Below are 26,265 nucleotides of genomic sequence, written 5' to 3'. Positions count from 1 at the left end.
AAAAATGTTAATCTATAAAAGATACATGTAATTATCATGATTATAAGACGTATACCATGTATCAGCAATGAATATTTGAATAACAGTAAGAAAAAAACCCAGACACAAATGGTTTCACTATTCCCTAACTTGAGTTGAGGGAGAAATCACTTCAATATAAAAGTTAACATAAATAAGAGCCCTGTTGTGTATTTTTGAATGAGCTATTAAAAAAACAACAAATAACTTCACGACAGAATACCTACTAACTTGCTCTCCTTAATTTATGATAAGATAAAAATATATATCTAAAATGTCTGTTTTCTTTAAAGGTTAATAATACATCTTTGTCATCAATTTTAAGCATACTTTTTTCTAAACTTGCAGTAAAATGATATGATAATAATTGACCACTTGACTTCTGAAAGGACCACCTTAATTTCAAATCTAGTGGTCCGGCTTACCACCTGATGAAAAAGTTAGTGTCGAGGCTTGGTATGTGGATCTCTTTATATCTCATTAATTGTGAAAATCAAACTAATACAAAAGCAGTTTTGAAATTTAAGCTCTGTGCACAGAATATTGACAGACATTGAATTTCTTGGAATGGGAACAGATCCAGTATGTTTAGGGTGCCGTAGCTATTGATTAAGGACGAGATGAATGGTACTATAGCCTGCATGTGGAATGAGAGTTTCATGGATTCACAATAACTTGAAATGAAGTTTTGACTAAATGCGCCACTATACCTTCTACTGTAAAGTTTCAAATTTCTGTAAATTTGTAAACCCACATCATTAAACTAATAATACCGTATTCAACTTTGCAAGTTCAGTGGAAATATATTTCATGTTCTCATGTATAGATTTGTTTGTTTGTTTGATTGGGTTTTACGTCACACCGACACAGTATAGGTCATTTGGCGACGTTGCAGCTTTACTGGTGGAGGAAGACCTCAGGTGCCCTTCTGTGCATTATTTCAGGCACGAATGGGGTACCCGAGTATAGATTTGTAATCACTATAGCTACTTGTAGTATTACAAAAACTTTTGGGACAAATCATGTACAATTTTTTCCATCAAAATTTCAGCATGGAATGTAGTTGCACTTTAATGAAGATTCCCATTTACTTTTCTCTTTAATTTGGTAAGCATACATCTGTTAAATACAGGAACAAGGGGAGCGGTGGCCTAATGGTTAAGGTGTCTGCCTCTCAACCCAGAGATCATGGGTTCGAGCCCTACTCGGGTCACGACCATGTTTCTCCATAAGACACCAGTACTGGTTGTTTCCAGGAAGCGGACTAAGTGATTAATATAAGTTGCAAGAACTTGTTTCGCAATCGAGCTTAAATAAATATGTTTAAACCAACAAGGGGAGGGTCATCGATAATGTTGTTATAACTTTTAGTCCAACACTTTTGTATATTTATATCAATGTATTTTATACTATTTATGTATTATTGTGTACAAAATATTTTTGTAAAATTTAATGTACAGTATTTTCTTAATATACATTTTTCATTAGAGGGGCACTAATTAGAACTAATTAGTAAATGTTTGATATTAAAATCTAATATGGTTAATGGCAAAAGACATGTCTCACACTAACCAAGCAATTGAACAAACAGCCTTGTGGGAAAGCTGATAAATTTCCTCCCATGTGTTCAGCAAAATTCAAAACCATAACAGATAGGGAAGGTGAAATAAAAACTCATGAATACATGTAATAACATATTAATAAAGTGATTTTATTAAATAAAAGACATAAGCACAATGTGTTTATCAAATGGCAATAGTTTTGATGTTTGAATTCTGATTACACATATACAAGTTTTTTAAATTATATACAATAGATAATAATCAAGAAAAAAATATATATTTACAAAGTATAACCTAGAAATTGAAGAGCTCTATAAGTTAGTACATTCAAACAGTATTCAGAAACACATACCGGCCTCGCCTTAAACTGGTGGCCTTGGCCTTTAACTAGTGACCTTAGCCTTAAACCAGTGGCCTTGACCTTTTGTGATATCTTACAGCAATTTAATGTACACAATAACCTGATGTGAAAATGATTTCCATTTTCACATTAAAATAACAATACATGTACATATAAACACACTTAAATATTTATCAGTTTTGAAGGAAAACAAGTGCTACATACATGTCTACAAAATTTTGCATGGAAGCTTATATCATAATTTATCTTTGACACACTCTATATTGGTTGAAAAGATGCTGTGGTTTTGAAGTCACCAACCATGACCTCTCTGCTATAAGGGCTGAATACAACAATATTATATGTATACAAATACACTAATTGCATGACTCAAATACCATCATAGCCTTACACGTTAATAAACAAACAAAAATAGACATCTCAAAATATTAAACTGCCTTGCAAACTGTATGCAAATAAAATATGCTTAAGCAACATTTTATACACACACAAAAACAACACACTTTTTGTAAATATCATACTACAAATATGGGCTTGGGACTCTATAATTTACTGATGCAGCAGTATTGAAGATGTATTTTTTATAAAAACTGGAGATGTAGGTGGACACAGCACAAACCATCTCCCCACCCATTTTAGACAATGCTATATAAATGTGTTGTCAGTTTGCATTTCAAAGAGGTTTTTTCTCCTAATTTAATGTCAATGCTTCACCTGTATACAGTACAACAAAATGTCCAATGAAATGATTACTCAGGTAAAAACTATTGAGGGTATAATTATGTAACTGACATTTGTAAAAATCTTTTAACATTGACCGGTTTTTCAATACAAGCTTAATATGAACCAATCAGTTGCTCCAGACTGTAGAAAAGCTCAGAATTAAATACTTTCACCTCTACTATAACTTCTAAATTCTAAACTTTGTGTCTTTTTTTTTTTTAATGTAATATGGTAAATTATTGTTTACATAAATCAGTAAAAAGAGCTACAATGTACTTTTCTGAAAATATAATAGTATAAGAGTAAGATAAATTTAAATACATATCATGGATGCCTGAATTCTTTCATTTCACTTTTATATTTGCTGCCAGTTAATTTGTACAAATTACATACCTTTGTTAGTACTTAACAATGCTCGTGTTTTTTTGTATCAGAAAAATGAAGCGGTCAACAGCAGTCCAGAAATGAAGACTGGCCTGACTCTATACTTGTGGCGAGGGTCCGATATGATTGCAACTAGCAGTAAGATTTAAGTTTTGGACATAGGAGTATTGACCTATATAGCTCAGTTGTGTAAATGGAAAAGTACTGGTAGATGAAGTTACAAGTTTTGAAAGATGTCTTGCCCCATCTCCTCCCTCTACACCACCACTACCAAACACTAATCAAAGTGCTTGTTTGCATGGCCACATCATCAGCGTGATATAAATGGTTTAGTAGTTATGTATAAAATGGAACAAATTTTGATTTGAGCTGGTGAAATCTTGATTGGAAATCAACCTGAACAAAAATAATATTTAAACATTCTCTAGACACCTAGCATAGTGAGAGATTAATTAAATATCAGTTATCTCGACTTATTCTTCCACAAATATATCGGTATTACCTCAGCAATGTTTTCATAACATGATTACATACAAATTATTGAGGTTTTTTTTCTTTTCTGACTGCTAACAATGAAAGCAAGTATTTATATTACTGACCTACAAGATTTGACATAAAAAAGTGACAATAATAACAAAGTGAATAGAAAAAAATAAAATAAATAAATGATGAAATGGTCTATCTAGATGTTTTTTTTGTTAATTTGTTTGTTTTAAAATACTTTGTATCACAAATATATACACAAATGTATGCCATAGTAAGAGTTTTGATTGTGGCAGGTGCTTTTCCAATATATAATGTTTAATAATGTTTTTCATATCTAGTACTCATGTCTTATAAAAAAACATGGCAGTAACTCTATAACAGTTTATACATTAATATTTCTATACACATGGAAGCATTTCACAAAATAACAGATACAAACTTTCAAACTACATGTAATTCCAATTTTACAAAAATTGAAAGTTTCGATATTTATCAATTCTTCAACATTAAGAAATTTTCACAAGTTACAAAAACAACAATTCCACGCTAATATTTTGGTTGATGACTACTTATGTTTTAAGCTTAATGTGTCTTTACTTTGTTGAATTGATTAGATTTATTCTCAGACAAATAAACATATATGATAAAACAATCATGATGATTTTTTTTTAATTAATGTTACCTTGACATTTAACTGACCTTGACTGCCAAGGTCAAATAAATGGAATTTGAATTTAATTTGTAAAATTATATTAAACCAGCTGTGAGCTAACACTTTGGTTCATAGCTTTTTCAAGTATTCACAATTACTTGGTTATTATGTATTTTATTAGTCCAGACCCTGTCCTTGAACAATTGTGTTCTAAAGAAATTTGTGCAATAGATTTGTCCTTGAACAGTCCATTTGAATTTTTAGGGGATTTCAACAAAACAAATACAACAACCCAGCAACATTAAGTACAGAGCAGACTGACCTCACTGATGTACATGATGGCCAGACAGATGTACAGACTAGCCTGACAGATGTACAGGTCAGACTGACAGATGCACAAGCCGGACTGGCAGATGTACAGGCCAGGCTGGCAGATGTACAAGCCAGACTGATAAATGTACAAGCCAGACTGAGAAATGTACAAGACGGAGTGAAAGGTGTACAGGCCAAACTGACAGATGTTCAGGTTGGACTGACAAATTTGCAGGCTTGACTGACAGATCTAAAGGCTAGACTGAAAGATGCACAGGCTGGCCTGACATATAACACAGGCTGGTGTGGCAAAGGCTAGTCAATTTTGACTCAAGCTGGTTTAGAAACATAATTATGCTAAATAAGTAAATATTCAAATTTCATTCTTAAATATACACCGACTCTAAAGAAACTGTTCAAGAACACACATTGTAATTCATGAAGATTACTTATCAGTGAAAATTAAAACAGCAAAATGAATATAAAGAATGTCACCCTTTGCCTGCTTGCAGCAACTGACATTTCCATGCAAGCAGTTCAGACCAATATCAGCCTGCACATCTGTGCCATCTGATCATGATCTGCCCAGTTTGCTATCCAGTTAACTTATATTTTGAAACTTTCACTATCAATGATGAATGGTTTTGTCAGTATTGAAAGACGGACAAGTCTGTGAAATATAGAGCATATTAAAGATTAAAGACATTTTTGTCAAGATGTCAGCCTTTTCGAGTTGATAAAGAGTACTAAGGGAACAGAATACTGTTATCACAAGTGTTAACATAGGATGCTGTGTGTAATATTGAATCACTTTGTACATTTTCCTGCTATACACCAATACTGTATCATCATTTCCTCGTGCATGGCCAATCCAATCCTCCACATGCCGCTGATACAATAAAGTAAATAACAACCTGGAAATAGTAAAATGAAAAACGGAATTACAACCTGGAAATAGTAAAATGAAAAACGGAATTACAACCTGGAAATAGTAAATAACAACCTGGAAATAGTAAATAACAACCTGGAAATAGTAAATAACAACCTGGAAATAGTAAGCAACAACCTTGAAATAGAAAAATAACAATCTGGAAATAGCAAATAACAATCTGGAAAAGTAAATAACAACCTGAAAATAGCAAATAACAACCTAGAAATAGTAACAAACAACCTGGAAATAGTAAATAATAACCTGGAAATAGCAAATAACAACCTAGAAATAGTAACAAACAACCTGGAAATAGTAAATAATAACCTGGAAATAGTAAATAACAACCTTGGAAATAGTAAATAACAACCTGGAAATAGTAAAATGAAAAACGGAATTACAACCTGGAAATAGTAAATTAAAAATGGAATTGTATCAGAAACAGAAAAAGGGTATGAAAATGAAAATAGAACATTTAATGGATATTGGATATACAAAAAAAATGAAATAGGGTATTTTAAATTCTCCTACTATCTTTAAAATGACAGAGTGTAGACCTTCTGTACAGTTGGTTTAAAAGCCATCTCCAACTCTTATCTTTTTAGAACTACATGTATTATAATTTGAAATTATTTATAAAGCCATATGTTACTATTCAAATCAATATTTACATGTTGGAACTGACAAATCTCAGATAAATCTCAATTTACAGGCAATATATATGTTCATACTGATCTGTCTTTGCTCAACCTCAATTTAAGGCAATGAATACAGAATTTTATGTTGTAGAAGTTTTCTGAGGCTTTGTATTTGTTATGAGCAGCATCAAAATTTATATCAATGAAGTGAGATATCAATTTTCCGACACTGCGAGTAGCAAAATTCATGGCCTCAGAAAGCTACTACAGAATGAGTTTTGATATAAGTACACATGTGGTTATTTCAGAAACAGAAATGAGCCGCATCACGACAAAACCAACATAATGGGTTTGTGACCAGCATGGATCCAGACCAGCCTGCACATCCGCGCAGTCTGATCAGGATCCATGCTGTTTGCTATCAGTTTCTTTACTTGTTATAGGGTCTGTAAGCGAACAGCATGGATCCTGATCAGACTGCGCGGATGTGCAGGCTGGTCTGGATCCATGCTGGTCGCAAACCCATTATGTTGGTTTTGTCGTGACGCGCCTCAAATATACCTGTCAAGAAATAAAATTCATGAATGACTGATGAATAAGTAATGTTTTCAGTAGTTTTTGTTCCCTTTTTAAAATGCTATGTCATACACAGCTAAGATGAGAACAAATGAGAAAAATAGTTTGGCATATCAATGAATGTTTCTTTATTTATCACTAACATAATACAGAATTTTTAATCCTTTGCATTATATTAGATCTTCGAGTTTTGCATGTATTTTATGGGGGAAATTTATAGGTATATACAATATGTGTAATAAATCAACATAGTGATTATTTTGTACTGACAAATCTCATATCAACTTAAAAATATTCTAGCTTTATACTTACAATTATAATTACAGCAATTATAATGGTTATTTTTATATTTTTCCACCACAAAGAACGTGCCAAATTTCGGCTGGTTTTCTTAAAAGTGATAGCCTGAAATAAAAACAATTGTTTTAAGGAGAATTGTGCACTCTGCTGCTCTCAGTACATGACAATAGAATAATAGCATGGAGAATGTAGGAATTACTAGTAACAAATACGACAATTTCATTTAAAGATCCTGTATATTGTAATTGAGGTTGTATACCACTCTTAAGTGAAATTATATATATGTATATAATTATGCTAATAAAAACAATCTTCAAACATCAAAGAATATGTAAACTATGTACTGCAAATATTTGTTCACATTATATGTAATCATTAAAATATATGCATTCATTTCTTATTGAAAAATTTGACTGTCTTTACAGAAATAAATTTTTTATTACCTCCCTTTATTTACATGAAATGTTAAATTTAGTAATATCTTTATAAATAATGTTTTTTTGAACTTACAAAATTGAATAATCTTAATTTAAGCATCATATTTATGATATAAAACCATAAAAAAAATTGTGTACAGGATCTTTAAAGAACATGTTATGTAAAATGAGTTATGAGTCAAGTGGACACCAGTGGAAGATTGAAATTGCACACAAAACTTTGACCAGACTTTTTTTTTTCAGGGAACAAAGGGCCATGATTTTGTTAAAAATTGATGCTTAAGTAATGGGACTTGAAATTGACAGTTTCGTGTGATAACCTTCAACATGCAAAAATGATAACCAGGACTTTAATACAAAAGCCTGCATTTTATTAAAAATCCATGCCAGAGTTATGGGTCTTGGAATATGACCTTCAGTTATAAACTGAACACATGTACTGAAGTATTAAGTTTTATCTCAATGCAAAGAGCTTTGCCTGGTGTTATCCTTGTGGTCGAGATCAGTAACCACTAATAGTGAAATATAACCTTTCGAAAAAATAACTGCGCCAACTATACCACTATGTCCCTACTTAGGTTTATTCCATCTTGAGTTACTGATGGGACAAGCAAAAAGTGACATACATTAATAATGACATCTTAGACTGACCCAATTGTTGTATGGTCTCAAATTTAAAGTTGAAGGGGGGGCATATAGGACAGACCTTTGTACATGACAACCTTTGATGCCTGACAAACCTCCTATAACGATAAGAGCTTGGTAAACATCATTACTGTTATATACCAGGAAAACAAGAAATCTGAAGTAGTTTTTATACCAATACAAACCAATTTTCATCTATAAGCACTTCTCTAATTTTCCACATGATTAATTTTGATAAAGTTGTGGTATTTTAAACCATTTTCTCACACAACAACATGACCTACAATCCCAAGACTTGATTAAGTTATTCTAAGACCTGTAGACTTTATGCTCTACTGAGCTAACCTGACAGGCTTTCTTCTTACACAAAGGTTTGATGATATCCAAGTACATGTACATATGTAATCAATAACACTTACATTGGCACTTAGATCTTCTGATTTGTCCACCAACAATTCTAATCTTTCACCTCTATCTGCTATCTGATCTGATGGAAGGAAAATTATACAAAAATATTATTAGCTCATGTCAAAAGACACTAAACAAACAAGAGCTGTCCGTAAGACAGTGTTCTCAGATATTATCAGCCCTTGACAGTAAAAAAAAGAGGCATGACTTTGTGTAAATACGTAACTCAGGGTTATGGGTCCTATGCCCATCATGTTAGATAATCATAGAAAACAAGTGTGTGAAGTTTCAACCCGTTCCCTTCAAAGATTTGAGAGATACCAACATGCATACAAATACTTAACCAAAGTGTGACAACCACCCTGACACCAGGGTGAAAACATTCAATTCTAAGAAAAGTGGAGCTAAAAATGTACATTCTGACCGGGTTTCTGACCAATCAATTACCTGAGCTCTTGAGTTTTAATTAAGGAAGGTTTTTTTGATTTTACAGTGTAAACTTACTCTGTTTTGAATTCCCAAAATCAAAATAATGACATTGAGAAGCTTACAATATCAAGTTTAGTCTGGCTCTATAAATGTATAAACATGATAAATTTCATTTTGTCCTAAAATAAAGGAATTTTGCTGTACTATAAATTAATTTTAAAGATTCTTGACAGGTAAAAATTAATAGTCATTTAAAAATGTTTGTTTACAATATAGCCGTTGCCTAGCAGCTTGGGTTATATATACAAACCAGCTTTTATATAGGGTCATATAACCTGCTTAAATAATTGAATGTATTCAAAAATTGGCTTCAAGACTGCATGGTTAAAAGAAGGTTAAAAGACCAACCTGCTCACCGTAATTAATTTATACAGGCTAAATAAATTTCAAGATGTCCTCGAATATCAGGAATAAATATCTACCTATATTTCTGACCATTATTCCTTTCAATTCTTCCACTTGACCTTTGGCATTTTCCAATTTGTCTGATGATTTGTTAATATCGGAGGAAACTCTCTGTAAAGAAGTAAATCATCTAACATGTTAACATCATGAATATATCAAAGAACATGTAATCAAGCAATGCTCTTTTTTTCCTTTTATCAAAGCTTATTAATTTCATAATGCACTTAATAATTTCAACTAACTTATTTAAATGGACTTGTCCAGCTTCCATTTTTTGGAATTGTCCAATTTTGGGGATATCAAGGTGAAAACTTGAAGTAGGGCAGGCTAGAGTATAAAAACTGGTAAGACTGCATGGAAATGCAGGCTTGTCTGGCTCCATACAGGTGGTGACGGCTTATCAATTTCAGTTCCAACAGGATTAATAATATCTGTCATATGTTTGTGGTTCATATCAGAATATCCCTCCCTTGGGCCATGGGCGGGTTCCCAAGGGACAGATATTCCGATATTAACTGCAAACATGTGAGATTTTTTTCTTGCATATTCTACTATATTCTATCATATTTTAGATTCTTTACATCAATAAAACAATTTACCACGTAAATTTATGTCATTACACTCGTAACTATTTGCTTACAACAGTATATGAAATTACAACTTCATTCATAACAGTGAAATTACATCAACAGTCATTCTAAGTATGCCATTGTACAGCACGCAACTCATCTGGCACCCCCTATGCCAGATGAAAGTTCCGGCTTGGGTAAAACTAACTGAAACACCAGTCTGATATGCAAGAAAATTGTAATATATACCATCTTGACTTGATGGAAAAAAATATATCAAAAAATTAAAGTGGAAAAATTTTCATATATTATGATGCAATTAAACACCAAGGCAACAAAAAGAGCATTCAAAGATCAATTAAGAAACAATATGGTAATGAACACAAGAGTGAACTTAAATTAATAGTATGGGGTTTGTTTTTGTTTGGATTAATGGCGCATCATCACAATTTAGGTCAAACAATATGTGGTATTGTAAGGTAAATAGAAATGGAAAAATAGATAAATACTTCTGAAGAAAATACGAACATTTGTGATCCTAAGGCCATTGAATCAGTAAAATTAGTTGTCTTTATTTGCAATAGATACAGATAAAATGAACATGCTGTCTTTACTACGAGAATGGCTTATAAACAGATATCCATTAAAAGGCGTAAATAAAAACATTACAATATTTACCATTTGTGTGGCCATTACTCTGCTGAACTCACTGTTCATTGCATAAGGTAATGCTGTCTGTGCCCTCACACCATACTGCATCTGGAATCTAAATTTTCAAAAAACATTCTAATCTTGTTTTTTTTTCCTCTTAACTAATATGACATTTTATTAAGTTGAGTTAATAAAAGTGTTAAATATTTAACAAATGTATACAAAAACAAAAGCTGTTGATAGGATTCAACTTCTCTCACTGTTTGATAGCAAAACAAGAGCCCTGGATTATGAAGAATTTTCTAGGTTTAAAAAGGGCCATAATTCTGTCAAAATCCATGTAAGAGTTATATGCCTTTGACAGTGACCCCCTATTATGCTGTAAAAATAAGTGTGTACAGTTTCAACCAATTTCCTTTAGTAGTTTTGGAGATACCAACTTGCACATTAAAACTAAACCAAAGTGTGATGCCGACATTTGTGTGAGTACAATAGCTCTCCCTATTCTTAGAAAAGTCAAGCTAAAAAATTAAAATAAGTTACTAGTGCAGTCTATATACGGCCATATATTAACTTCATTCATAAGTCAATGGTATATCTTGATGGCGAAAAACATAGTAAAGAGAGAAAGAAACTTACTTCCTCTTAATTTCTGTCAGGAATGTAAATGCCTTTGCCCTTTCATAATCCTGAAAGACAAATATAAGCAATAAATACTTATATCAATACAATAACAAAATGTGTATCATTGCAACAGTTTACCATGGCGGGTTTTTAAGTGACATTTGAGTAATATGGTCATCATTAATGACCATGCCATGGAAAGTTACACAATGTATGTACCAATTGAATCTGCAAATATTTTCCTCCAACATGGTATATGTTGTTTATTCTTAATTATAATGAAAGATAAAACAAAAATATAGCTTAAAGAACCTTGCAATTTATGGGGGCAGCCATTAGCGGTGACCTTATGTTATTGTAAACAAATGTCATGAAGTCAGGGATTTCATGTAAACCCTAGAAGATTTAGAGATTTCACATAGACTCTATACAAGTTTTACTGTATAATCCTATATGAATATCATTTAAACGCTTTAATCATCATCTGATAACTTATATGAAGTTTTATTAAAAAACAACCCCCCCAAAAAAAACCAACATAAAATGTTAATATGGGATGCTCTATGCTTTGTAACTTAATGCAAACAAATGTTTAAGTGTATGCAGTAGTTATACAGCACATGTAAAAATCATATGAAATGGACATCTCACATGTGATATGCAAGGAGTTATGTTATCAAATGACACTGTAGGGATCATAGGTTTGAGCCCTACTTGGGTCATTAACATGTTTTCGCACCAGCACTGGTTAATACTAGGAAGCAGACTCAAATAAGCTACTGATTTTTATTATATAAATAAATTGTAATGTTTGAACATATTACATAAAACTTTAGAATTCTCTTTAAGATGCAAATTATACAAAATCTACTTACATCATCTGTTATACAAAGGTAAACAATTCGGTCCTCGCAGATATAATGAAATAAATAACTGAAAAGAAAGGAAAATACAAATTGTTGTAGGTATTAAGCTTCTTTCTGTATATATTTTCTAATCAACATGTCATATTTGACATTGACATGGTGACAATGGTAATAAAGAACAACTCTCAACATAAGTGCCCAACTTTATTTGTCATCAATTGAAAATGCTGTATTTCTTCAAAATTCTGTGTGTTAATTTTCATAGAAGTACAAAAGTTGATACTATATCGAATTCAGTACATAGTCAACTTCTTTTTTTCATAGTACTTCATAAAACCACATAGTGACGTAATAAAGTGAATGATAATGAGGCCAAATAAAGCTTGACACTAAATATGTTAGTATTCATCCGTGCTGTTCTACAGAAATTAGAAACATTCTCCTGTGGCTATCTCTCCCGTCCAAGTTTCTAATTTCTGGAGAACAGCATGGGTGAACACTAACATATACTTAATGCTGATTTATAAACATTTAAAAGAAGGTAAGCATAAAACTTTCACTTGAAATGTCTGATTAAGACAATAACATTAAAATTGAAAATTTTTAACCAGTATTATGAACACAGCAATACATGATATAAACCACATATCCAAATCTAAATCCTTTCTGTAAACAAAAAGATTGACTGAAAAATCAGAAAAAAAAGAAATACATGTAGTTACTTTTAGCAAAGATTACTTATGTTACAGGAAAATAAAATCTAAATTACATTCTAAATAAAGTCAAAAGGAGAGATAGGTAAAACTTGAAAAATAAGGGTCAAAGTAATGAGGCCAAGCATAAGTGGTTAAGGTCATTGACTTCTAAGCACTTCTTGATGTTGTGGGTTTGGATCATGCCAAGTATTTGGATTCTTCCATTTGTGGAAGCTTATCCAGATGGCTCACAGAAGGTCGTGATTTTATTTGGGGGCATATTAGTGCCTGAAAGAATGCACAGTCAGGCACAGCCAACTAAAGATAGTTACCTAATCACCTTTAAACTGTCACCAAAACATTATCAGACCCACAGGGGGCCCACACAGTGTTTGGATGGTATATACTGCTTGATAGTGACCTTAAAATGAGATTTTAGTCATAACCTTATAATATGTATATAAATATAGACTATATTTATATACGATATTATAAGGTTATGACTAAACTCTCATTTTAAGGTCACTATCAAGGAGTATATACCATCCAAACACTGTGTGGGCCCCCTGTGATCAGACCAAAGTTACCTTGTCATATAAAGAGGCTGGAAAATGAAGCTGGGACTAGTAGTTGGTAAAACATAACTATTGTACTCCCGAACAAACACTTAAATCTTAAAAAAATATATTCAGCAGCAATTACCTATATCAAAACAATTAATGTACCGTATTATAATTTATGACAGTTATTCGAGAAAATTGCTGATTACCTTCCATGTGAGTATGTAAGCTTGGAATTATCAGGTGGTATTTTTGCAAGAATTTGTTCTGTTACTTCCGTGAAGTTTCCTGCACAACTGGCATATTTAGCCAGGACTGTTGTCCCCCGTGCCACAGTACAAAAAAGGATAGGCATCCTGTAAAAATAGTTAGTATGTCTTCAGACAGATAAAGTTTACACATGACTTCAAGTACATAATAAAAAAAAACATGGTACTATAAACCATAGGCATAGATGATATCTTTACAGGACTTAAATTATCTTTCAGTATGAACAGTTCATTATTGTCATTCCATTTCTAAAACAGCGACAGGGTAACAGCAGTGAGCACTTGAAAAAAAAAGAAAGGTAAAAAGAAAGAATCTTTTTGATGTTTCTCACACAGAACATTTTAAGGCCATTTTTTTTGCCTTTTGGTATATTGATCTTTTTTAAAAAAAGGTAGGGTCGAGGCTGGAAAAAAGAAAAAAAATTCATATCTTTAATGTCTGAAAGGTGAGATGCTAGTTATTATAATCCTTTCTCTTATGATTAGACCATCCCGATTCTGATAAATGTGATGCGCACATTGAAATGACCGATTGCCTAAATTCGACAGTGCTTATAAATACAAAATCATTGTTCACATGTGTGAATCCACAAATAAATAAGATACCATGTTGCCATTATTCAAAAACACACATGAAATCTACACACAAGATGACCTCTCTGACCCTTCAAAAGAATAAGTCAATCTTTGATGTTCACACACATGTAGTTCCAGTTGTTAAATTAAAAAACATCAAATGTACCAAAATTCAACTGACTTGCATTAATTTATTTACAGAACAGTAGATAAAAATATATCAAGTATAATATTATGTGTTAAATTATTACCGAAATTGAAAAATATTTCTTGGATAATTAGCGGTTCAATTATTTACACATAAAAATCATTAATTGTAAGTGCATTTTTTTTATTTGGTTTGAAAGGAAACCCATATTCAATCTCCTATTTAAGACAATTTTTAGTTGTTTTCTTTGGCATTTTTAAGCAATTGAACCTTCAAAACATGATTTTATACTTACATCTACATACCTGAAATAAATTTTAATTATACCTATATAGATACTTGCTTGACCCATTTTACAGCTTTTTTTTTTCATGTTGCATGCAAAATACATCGCTGTATAAATTATCTCAATGTTTCTTTGAAAAATTTTAAACCAGACATTATTTTTAAATTGATCAGGATAATCATACATTGTAATTTTGAAAGAGGTAAAATGGGAGTAGGTACTAGCTAAGTCATGTAAGTGATTCTTCTAACCTAGTCACTTGGCTATAATTAATATAAAGTGGTTGTCAGATTAAAAATAAAGTTTCTCAATCATAGATTGTATATAAACTTTATAAACTATACGGTACACATCAAAGTCATTGTCGAACCTGTTAATTTAAATGGCTTTCTTCCTACTTTCACTATTTGACAGTCTCTGTTTACTTGGGAAATGACATCACTAACACATGACTGACTGGTTTAATAAATGAGATTAAGAACCGCAAATTCATAAAGAGAAAACTAAATTAAAGTAACCATTCTATACGACAAGCTTTTTAGTACACAGACTAAATTTGCGCAACGTGAAAAATGTCATCTAACATACAAAATAGTGGGTCTAAACAGAAAGTTCTAGAACCAAGGAAAGATAAAATGAAAATATATGTGGTATGATTCTCAACTTTTCTAAATAACTAGACGTATGTTAACATCATCTGTATATAAATGTGAGAGTGATTTTCGTGATATTGATCTTGATTAATAGGTGCTTGGTTATCGATGTTAGTGCGTACTCCAGTCAGCTCGTACCCAAAATGTTTCTGACGATTTATACAGTCACGGATTTAAATTACATTTAAATTTAAATCCGTGATACAGTGTTATAGACAAATTAAACTTAACTTGTCACTTTTATTTTGACGTAGCTAAAGCACGGTGTCAAGGGTATACGCATCATTTTTCCGCGTACCGTCGATAATTTATCATCCTGCGTGCAGCACCGTATCATTTTAGACAAAACAAACACTGAAACACAACATGCATGGTAGAAAACGACCTGAAAGTCACACTTTTGCAGTAAATGTATTCATAAAAGTGTGTCTACGGAATATCATGATCATTGAAGCTTATGTCTTTACCTAGTTTTTATCAAAGACTTGTACGATTTCTTTGTTTTAATGAAAACAACTAGAGCTGGCTTGGGGAAAATGACCATTTGGAAAACTTTTAAAAGGAGAAAATTATATTGTCAATCAAAATATTTTTTTGATATAACTGTAAGCAACAAAGATATGCATACAAAAAATAGTGCACACAAATTTAAGCTATTTAAAGGTCATAAAAGCGTCACAACTGACCGAGTTCTTGGTACCGCATCATGGGTCCGCACCGAAAATTGTGGCACCGTATACATTTGCGCTAGACTTGCACCGCACCATGATCATTAACCTAATGGTGAATAATTTTATTTGTATTTATTTATTGTTGCCCATGTGGGCGAAGCATGTAGATATATATTAATTATTTACAAACCAGGGGAAAATGCATAAATACTAGTCAGTTCTAGAAGCAAACCTGGTTCTTTGTGTGTCCGGTGTAAACAAATTGGACCACGGTCACATTCGAAAGAATCTGAGTCTTTACTTAATTATTAAGATCGGTCGATTAGACTTTATTATGCATGTAAAGAAGCAAGTTTATAGTGAAATTGTTATGTATATTTAACACAAATATGCATATTATATATTGTTACAATTTTATACATACTCTTTGAGATCGTGCTTACGGAGAGAGTTCTAAAAAATTCAAGCTTCCTACTCAATCTGTGCAATTTGATATCTGTCAATTACATGTATCATGTAAATGAAATGTTCATAAATGAAATATTGTTATAACTAAAGAATTTGAGAAAATACATTGGAAGAGTAAGAAATCGAAGCCGAGACTTCAAGACTGAAGCGGCGGACTTTGAATTATGGCATCGCTTGTCGAGGCGCCATGTTTCCTTGAGCAAGAATCTTAAATTGTTGTGTTTAAAGTTATCTTTAAGTTTTATAATAGTCTATCAATAACTGGAACAAAAAGGAGAAATACAAGCATGCCGACACAAATATTTAATGGATACAGTACGCGTTTTCCTTCAATATTGTCTTCTTACAGACATAAGAAGACAATTTTGAAGAAAATACGAGTAACTGTATCTGACTTGTAAAGAACCGATAAATTAATAAACACATTTAATTATATTATAGATCTATGTATGTTCACGTTGAAAATATAAAACTATAGAAAATATTTGCAAGGCTTTTAAGCTTTGGGCATTGAAAGGTGTAGGTAAATTGTATTCGCACGGAACTTTCGTGCACTTAGTCAATCGGACATAATTCACTTTCATTTATGATAAACAATGTTTAAATGGCTGTAACAGAATGTGGGTACATTAAATGTCAAGTTTATGTTTTTTTTTTATAGAATGTCAGACGATATAAAAAAACACTAAGTGTTGTACCATCTTCCAACGAACAACTGTTAGTGTCGTCAATGCTAAAATCAACAGTTACTTTGGTTCTGGAAATGGCCATCCAATTTCTCGATAAACTAAATATTCTCATGAGATGCGCACTACTTTCTACGGAATACCGTGGATTAAAGTTAAAATACAGAGGGCGAGAGTGCGATGGCGAGAGTGCGACAATGCGATGGCGACAGTGCGATGACGACAATGCGACAGTGCGATGGCGACAGTGCGATAACACTATCGCCCTGATGTCTTCGTACTATCGCGTTGTCGCACTCTCGTCATCGCACTGTCGCACTCTCGCCATCGCACTGTCGCACTCTCGTCATCGCACTCTCGCATTGTCGCCCTCTGTATTTTAACGTAAATCCACGATGGCCCTAACGGTATTCCGTAACTTTCCATCGGTTTCTATAGTGTCCTGTTTTTAGCCTGTTAAGATTGACTAAATCTCTTGTTTAAGTGAATTCAATGTTGAATGGCGCGAAAAGTATTTTGTGAGAATGTAAAATCTCGCTACTTTATCTATAAAAATACAGAAAGGTGGACAAAACTTTACGAAAAAATCGAGCATGTCAATAGCAGTTCTTTAATTGTCCCAAGAAGGACACCGTATATTTCAACTGCACTAAATCCATGTCAAAAGTAACAGTTATCTAACTATTGTGGCTGATTTGGAACACTTTTGTGCGTTGTGTTGGCGCTAGCCAAACGGCGCGTTGTCGGATTTTCGTCTTGTCCTGTCGCTAACGAAGTACTCCAAACGGCACATTGTCGTGCGGCGTGTTGTGGCGATGTCATATTGTCGCTCAGTTCAAATCGAATGATTGGCTTAATATAAGCTAAGGGACAGGGCGACATCGCGACAACACGCTGTATGACAACGCGCCGTTTGGTTAGGGCTTCGTTACAGACAGGACGACAAGAGCGCGACAACATGCCATTTGGGGCTTTGTCGTGTTATTGCTATTAACAAGACAAAAAGTTGATATCGACAACGCAACGCGCAATGTACCAAATCAGCCACCATATCTTACAGACGTGAGAATACACTTTTTGAATAGCTCTGCTGGTGGGGGCGAGGGATTATAGTCGTATAATAATACAGGGAGGATAACTCAAGCATATTATGGTGACTGAGTTGGTACGCTTTTGCACGTCTAGTTTGCGCTAGCGACAACACGACAAAGCACCAAACGGCGCGTTGTCCTACTTTCGTCTTGTGGTCCTGTCGCCAGCGACAACACGACAAAGCGTGGTCCTGTCTCTAGCGCGGCACGCCAAAATGTGCGTTTTTGTGCGGCGCGATGTTGCCCTTTCGCTGGCTTATAAGCCAATCCTTAAATTTGAACCGAGCGACAATGTGACATCGCTACAACACGCAGCGCGACAACTCACCGTTTGGTGCTTTGTCGTATTGTCGCTAGCGAAAAGGCGATCACAATATAGGTTGCGTCGTTGCTATCGACAACGCAACGCGCAATGTACCAAATCAGCCACCATACATAGTTGCCACCTTTCATAAGTTCAGTAACATGCGTAAGTTACGTGCCCAGTCAATTAGTTAAGTAACTAAAATCCAAATGTAAAAAAGAAATACTATTTTAGAAATATGAGCTTTGACTTGCTTGTGTGTTGTATTAACGAATTTGAGAAAAAATTCAATTACTGATATCTGCAAATATTATGCAATTCCCTTGTCCAAAGAAAAGTTCAACTTCACAACAGACATAAAATGCAACTGCTACGAAAGCATAGATTTTTAACAAGAAATTATCTTTAAAAAACTATATAGGTCCAGATTGCTTCAAGGCCCAGGTAATCTACTGCCCCGCTTACTCTAACCGATAACCAACATCTACCTCTTCTTGTTAATCTTACATTAAAAAAATAACAATACTCCCCACCCCAACAAAAAAAAAACAACAAAAAACGGTTAAACATAATTTTAAGTACATGTATGCAGTATAACCGCGCAAAAAGAAGCGGTGCCATGGTTCTGCATGATGCGGTACCATGTTTATCAACGTTTTCTTGATTTTACAACATTATTTTGCATTATTTGTATAAAATTGACATGTTATCAGTTCGGGTCAATGCTTTTTGTGATAATTTGACATATGATACTTCTTCCGACAGCTTTACTTTCGGAAAAGGATGAAAACTGTTTGCATCAAAAACACAATTGTTTCACACGTATAAAAGTGTTTTCATTAGTTTCAGGTTATAATAGACAAATATTGTTGCAAAATGTCTTGCACACATAGATGAATCATTCAAAAATTCCGTGATGTATGCAAGCTCTCAAAATAAAATCAATATTAGTAAGAAATTTTGGCATTTTTGAATTGACCTCTTGAAACTTTTCAGAAGATTACGTAAGAATGATACGGTGTTGCGCGCAGGATGATAAATTATCGGCGGTACGCGGAAAAATGATGCGTACACCCTTGACACCGTGTAAAGAGACTTCAGGGAACAGGTTTTATAGCTCTGCTAGACTTGTTACAGTCGCACAGCGTCAAAATAAAAGCGACAAAGTTATGGAAGCAAGAACTAATTTTGATGTGCAACAGTGACATTATGGGTCAACCCTTTTTGCAAAAAACTACCAGAATTTTGGCTGTTTGTGTACCATACATAAAAGCCTATTAAAAACAAACAAATAATTCATGAATCATCACTCAAAACAATATAAATTCGACAAGTTTTTGGTACAATGTCTGTTATTGAATAAATACACCGTTATTCATAATTGCAAAGTTATGTTTTCAATTAAAAATAGCATTTGGGTCATGTGTCACAAAATGTCATGCAAAGGTATCCAAACCTAAATTCTCGCTAGTCACGTGATAATATAAAGGGCAGCAATTGGGGCAAATTTTATGAAATACGAACCCACTGATAAACTTAAAATGAGGTCTAGCAGTACTATAAAACCTGTTCGCTGAAGTCTCTTTAGCAAGGTCACAATATATTGTGGCAGTCATATTTGGTTTTATCTCATATATCGGACTATTTTTATGTTGGACTGTCTGCAGCTGCCTTTTAATGACAACCCTAACTTACGTTTAGTTCTACTTAAATTATTTCTTGTATATATGTACATGTAGTACTTAGACAAAATATAGTGACATGCCAAAGCCAGATTCTGAGATATTTTTCATTCTGGGTCAGAATCTCGGTTTTACACAAGAAGGTGATAACCTATTGGTTGTTGTCAGATTCTAATGTATAACGTTATTTAGAAGCTGATTTTAATCAGATTGGGCAAATATGTTATCTGAAAATAAGAAAAATACTTCTTCAAAACAGTTGTGAAACTGCTATTAATTAGTAAAAGTGAGATTCTGCCCCAGAATGAAAAAAATTGATATTCTGCCCCAGAACGAAAATATCTAAGAATCAAGCTTTGGCATGTCAATATATTTTGACTGCTATTATGCTATATTTAGAGAATACATGTAACATGCTAGTATTTGATATTACAAATTTATTAGGCAAATTTTTCAGTTTAATATTTCAAACTATAAGAGTTAAAAATTATAAATAATTCACTATATTTATTTTATTACATTGTATATGGATTAGGTGTATGATAAAGCTGAAGGCAACTGATAATGCTAAATTTATTAGACATACACTTTATCAACAGTTATCAACATAATGACATGATATAATGTCTATTGTAAATATTTATGAGCCACATCATGACAAAACCATCATAGTGCGTTTGCGACCAGCATGGATCAAGATCAGCCTGCGCATCCGGTCAGTCTGATCAAGATCCATGCTGTTTGCTATCTGAGTTTCTCTACTTGTTATAGGGTTTGTATGTGACCAGCATGGATCCTGATCAGACTGCGCTGATGCGCAGGCTGGTCTGGATCCATGCTGGACGCAAAAGCGCTATGTTGGTTTTGTCGTGATGCGACTCAATTTTATTTTTTGATAGATGCCTACTGAGGGAGCGGAGGAGGATGAAACATGTCAGACTTTTGTTCTGAACAACGAAGATCACACACTCGGCAATTCCTTGAGATACATGATCATGAAAAAGTAAAAAAAAAAATTTTTTATTCATTCGTCATTTTGGATCTTGTGTTTCTATTTCATGTCTACATGTAATTAGTTTTAACTGTTTTGATTGTTAAAAATTTTAAACAGAACATTATTGCAACTAATTGACAGTTTGTCCATTACCTCTTTTTATGCCACCGCAGCATCTGCGATGCGGTGGCATATAGCGATTCACCTGTGTGTGTGTGTGTGTTTGCGTGTGTTTATTGTCCAATCTCGCTACATTGACCTGTAAACACACCAACAAATTGACTACATTTTGGAAAGTCACTACATACACTCGTGTAGTGATTTTCCTAATGCCTTTTAAAATGCTCCTTTCTTCATGTTTTGTTTGCTAGTCGAAAATTTTGAATATGTGCAATTTTCCATGTTAAACTGACGTTTTATACACGTCCCTGTTAACTGAATTTTTTATGCGTACACACTTTTATCCAAACGCGCACCTGCTACCGGTGTTAGGGTAAAAATGTCCCGCGAAACGTCCACCATATTGAAATCGAAGGACAACGTGTTTTTTCATATGAAAAAAGTTTAATATTTCGGAGATAGATCTACAAGATATTACAGACGTATAAGGTAAATATATATATATTTCCTATGGACATTATTTGTCAGCTATATTTATATATATATCTTCCTTTCGGGCATTAAATTAACATTCACTCAGGGTTCTCACAATCTCTATGACGCATGATCCAGCATTTGTTTAAAATAATCATGAAATACTAAAATAATATTTTATGTTATATTACTAAAATCAACAACAACTAGAATATTGGATGTTAATGCAGAAAACAAATTTCATTTGTCACAAAATTTCGCGATGCCGCTTTTTATTAATAAAAAAGGGTCACCAAAAGGAAGGAAGTTTTGTTTTGTTAAAAGGTGGGAAACAACATTTAAGATGTACTTTATGAATTAAATTTGCTTAAGATATTATTTACATTATTTGAGATGGAGATATTTGCCACTGGCCCAGTATGTGTTTGTCATACATATAATATTTACTTGAGGGAGGGAGATATGTTGAGTGAATCAATTAGTAAACAGCAATGCATAATGGCCTGATGAGGAAAGGTTTTAAGGATTTATTCTTCAAATCTTATATTTCACTTTTTTTTATAGTACAGTGTTTCCCGTTTGGGACATGCATCCTTAATAAGCCTTTTTTCTGTTCAAACTCTGACACCCCCTGTCCTATTCACTGCTTATTCACTAACTGCGTTACTACTAATACTAGTCAAGTCAACCCAGCCTCAAGTTAATCCGGCCGGATGTAAATCTGATTTCTGGTCAACCCGGCCCCATTTTTGTAAATATTTATTTAGATCTACTTTTTCCTCATTAACTTGTTGATTATCAAGAAACAAATTTTCTCTGATATCAAGCAATGAATATTGTTTCTAAAGAAAATAAGCTGTTTTACTAAAAACTAGCTAGATCTGTTAGTATAATGATAATAATTGTCGATGGTATAATTTCTTTATATTTATTATAATTTTTATTATTATTAGTATTAATTTATTATTATTACTATTATTATTATAGAAACGGCTAAAGCCGTCCACATGGCAAATACGCCGAAAATATCAGGGACGGCTTAAGCCGTCCCTATGGCAGTGAAAGAGTTAAAGGTGGCAGAAATAAAAATCTTTGATGCTTGCGAAAAAGTAATGCTGAATAAATAATAACAGAATGTTTCACTCCCCCCAATTTCTGGGGTGATCTTTACATGTAGAGACGGTTCTAAGAAGGGTTGTTGCCGACAGCTATTTGGGGCATTAAATGTGATAAAAGAAAATACACAGAGTATTGATAAGTCATAAATTAATAAAAATATTTTCAAAAATACAGTAGTTAAAAAAATAGATATTCCATTATTTTTTCTAGCTATAAAAGATTTTTATACGATTTGAGTTGACTTCAAATACGGTTGTAGAAACTGAGTCTCATACGGGCTATTACAATCTTGTACAGTGGCTTATGTGACACCCGTATAATTGTTTTAATATTTTCAAAAATCATACACAGCTTACACTGATACACTTGAATGGCCTCGGTTTGTTTGGTCATATGTACGGTTTACATGAGTGGCCAACAGTATAAGCTGTGTGTTCTGTGTGAGAAGGGCTTTACACATGGTCGGGTGCAAAACTTGAATATTAAAGCAAATGAAACTACTATCCGGTGCATCAGGGTCTTTCAAATTTCTATTTGAAAGACCCTGGTTGCATATTAGACAAATGTCTCACCTGAGTTAATGATTTAAACTAATTTCAATTTCCTTCAAAAGTGGAAATGTATAAATTGATTTAATTTCTTGAGTTTCGATAAAAAAAATTGTATTTTAATTTATTTTTGTAAAAATTATTTATATATGCACATTTTATCTACTTTATAATTTAATTCAAAAAATATTTCTGAAATGGATGGAATTCTTGTCATGTCAACCAAAATGTACATTTCAAGGAGTGTAATGATTATATTATTTATAGATGGCACTGCAGTGTTTTTACCCCCTGCTTTGGGGAAATGGTGCCAGTACCATTTAACTCAAATTGGGAATTTTACATAAGATGCAAATATTCATTGGGAGTTCCTTTTATCCAGGAAAACATGTATAATATGCCTAATATACACTTAAAAACTGTGTATTATTAACTTCAATGATTTTTTGTTACTTTAGGTTGAAAAAAAAGAAAACAATTGTACATAAATAATATTTAGGTGTGAAACACTAAAAGTACGAAATGAACTGGGTACGAATATCGAATATGTGGTTATACTCGGTTTTTATCCAATATCACAAGCATGGATACATAATATACTGGTTTGTTTAGCTTTAAATTTGCAGATTTTCGAGGAATTTTCAGTGTTATTTTGGGCTCTTTGCAGATATGAACTGGGAATTTTGCTGTCTATTTTTCTTTTGGGAACTATGCTGTTTTCTGGTGTAGGCCCTAAGTAATTTAAGGGGAAAAAAACGCTGCACTGTATTAGATCTAATTGCATAGAAAGTTTGTAACATTCGGATTCATAATTTAGTTGTTTTTATTTGCCAATTTAATAATTATATCCAATTAAACAAAGCATTGTTATCCATGATTTTGTATCTGGGAACTCTACTAAGCTGTTTTAGTATATTAGTAGTCAAAAAGGGTAGACAGTCGTTTCACTATTGAGACGGTTCACACCAAGATGTTTCACTCCCAAATGGGTGAAACGTCTTGAAGACATTTCACTCCAATTTTATACCAAAATTATTTTGATACTTATGATATACTACAATAGACTTTGATTTTACTAAAAAATGAAAGTTTGTATGTCAAAATTGTTAAAGTTTTATTTTTTTACTTGATTAGAGAGATCTTTGATCTGATATCTTTCTTATTTAGGGAAGGATATCATATATGACTGGATATAATTGTATTAAAGTTGCAGTTCTCTAAAGATGTTAATGATAATAATTTATAAGTGATTTTCTTTGCATTAAGTATATTTTTATATCAATAAGTAAAAACAATTCTGTAGATAATCTAACATAATAATTATATTAAATATGATTATCTGATTAAATATTATTTTAATTTTGTTATAATTTATAACCAAAACCTATGGAGGAGCTCCTGTTTCCATGACTTTGGTTTTAATTGGCTGAACATTGTCTAAAAGTATTTCAATGGGCCAATAAACAACTAATTAATAACTGTTGATGCTAAATTGCAATGTTTATACACATAATTTAATGGAAGTGGCTAGCCAAAAAAGTTCTAGCCGTACGTGAGTCACGTACGACTAGCCTGGACACACTGTATTGGCTAGCCGTACGGCACTTTTCAAAAATATATGGAAGTCGAAAATGCATATGTTATTTTGTGTCTTTAAACGACGATTTTAATCAAATCTCCACATTTGTCCTAGTGTGTTCACTTTAATAAAGATGCTCCGCAATTTTGCCAAAAAAAATGAATACGAGTAAGCGTTGTATAATCTATCTTAATAAAATTAAGTGTCAAAATTGCATGTTATAACGTCCTTAATTTTCATGCTTATGATTTGTATGAAAGATGAATTATTAAATCATTATTGTTAATTAAGCACATGGATCGAATAAATAATGATCGGAGGGGAATAAATAAATAAATAAAAAGAATATTAAAAAAACGGTAAAACCCTAGCGAAAATTTCATGATTGAAACATGTCTTAACATGTTTTAAACACGTTCTTACATGTTATTTCGAAATGTTTGAACATGTTTTGAACATGTTTTAAACATGTTTAAACATGCACGTGAAATGGCACCATGATCTAACATGATCAGTCAACAATCGTGATTAGTCATGTTTGATGATCAAAAAAAGAGTAACATGGTCAATCACATTTTGACATGTTTTTGTTCTATCCAGCAATCATGCTTTGGACATGTTTGAAAACGTTCACAGAACATGTTTTAATATGGTTGATCATGTAACCTACTTTACTTTCAAACACATCTAAACATGATTAAAAATGTCCCCAAAACATGATGGAACATGTTTAAACATTCACATTAAATGGCAATACGATCCAAACATATCTAAACATGTTTAAACATATACAAATCAAGATCCCATAACATGGTAGAACATGTTAATATATCCAAATCAAGGGGTCATTTGACATTTTCAAACATGTTCAAACATTTCCAAAAGAACAAAGCTGACATTGTTTTAACCCAGCACAGGTCAAAGGAACAGAGCTGACATTGTTTTATATCAGCACAGGTCAACAGACAAAGGCAATCACAAAAGTTCATCTGGAGTACGCTCAGATGAGGTAAAACTTAAATTACACCTTTTTAGATCAGAACCCTGGACACAATTCTTTTTTATTTCTTTTCTTTCTTTTTTTTTTCAGCACAAAAGTTAATTTTCATTATGAATACTTGATTAACATTGTCACTAATGGAATACTTCTGCTTCACATTTTGTGTCTTAATGACCACTTCCTTGTCAGTGATATCAAAATGTTTCTGAACGAGCTTGCTGATTAAGTTAAATTTGGCAGGATCAAACTTGGTCTTTGTTGGCCTTTTTACCAGTTGCACTATGGTTTTGAATTTCTTCGATGGTGAA

General features: G+C 32.7%; 2 protein-coding genes across 2 annotated transcripts in view; one reads left to right on the top strand and one right to left on the bottom strand.

The window, feature by feature from the left end:
• Positions 1-1,708: 1,708 nt before the first annotated feature.
• On the bottom strand, positions 1,709-15,091 carry LOC132737175 (vesicle-associated membrane protein 7-like). Its single transcript, XM_060724426.1, has 9 exons — positions 14,939-15,091; positions 13,499-13,645; positions 12,044-12,101; positions 11,184-11,233; positions 10,572-10,659; positions 9,342-9,435; positions 8,442-8,509; positions 6,953-7,045; positions 1,709-5,412 (listed from the first exon to the last, which is right to left on the bottom strand). Exons 2-9 carry the CDS (start codon positions 13,642-13,644, stop codon positions 5,347-5,349), a joined length of 663 nt encoding a protein of 220 aa, XP_060580409.1. The 5' UTR covers position 13,645; positions 14,939-15,091; the 3' UTR covers positions 1,709-5,346.
• A 6,243-nt stretch (positions 15,092-21,334) lies between these two features.
• The window catches only part of LOC132737174 (uncharacterized), a 43,783-nt gene continuing 38,852 nt past the window's right edge, over positions 21,335-26,265 (top strand). The window contains exon 1 of the mRNA XM_060724425.1: positions 21,335-21,726. The gene's annotated coding sequence lies outside the window, so the exon portion shown is untranslated. The remainder of the gene's footprint in view (positions 21,727-26,265) is intronic.

Source organism: Ruditapes philippinarum, unplaced genomic scaffold (genome assembly GCF_026571515.1).
Source record: "Ruditapes philippinarum isolate M1 unplaced genomic scaffold, ASM2657151v2 ctg8830_1_1_1_1, whole genome shotgun sequence".
Taxonomy (NCBI): Eukaryota; Metazoa; Mollusca; class Bivalvia; order Venerida; family Veneridae; genus Ruditapes; species Ruditapes philippinarum.
This window is presented reverse-complemented; position numbering and strand designations above follow the sequence as displayed.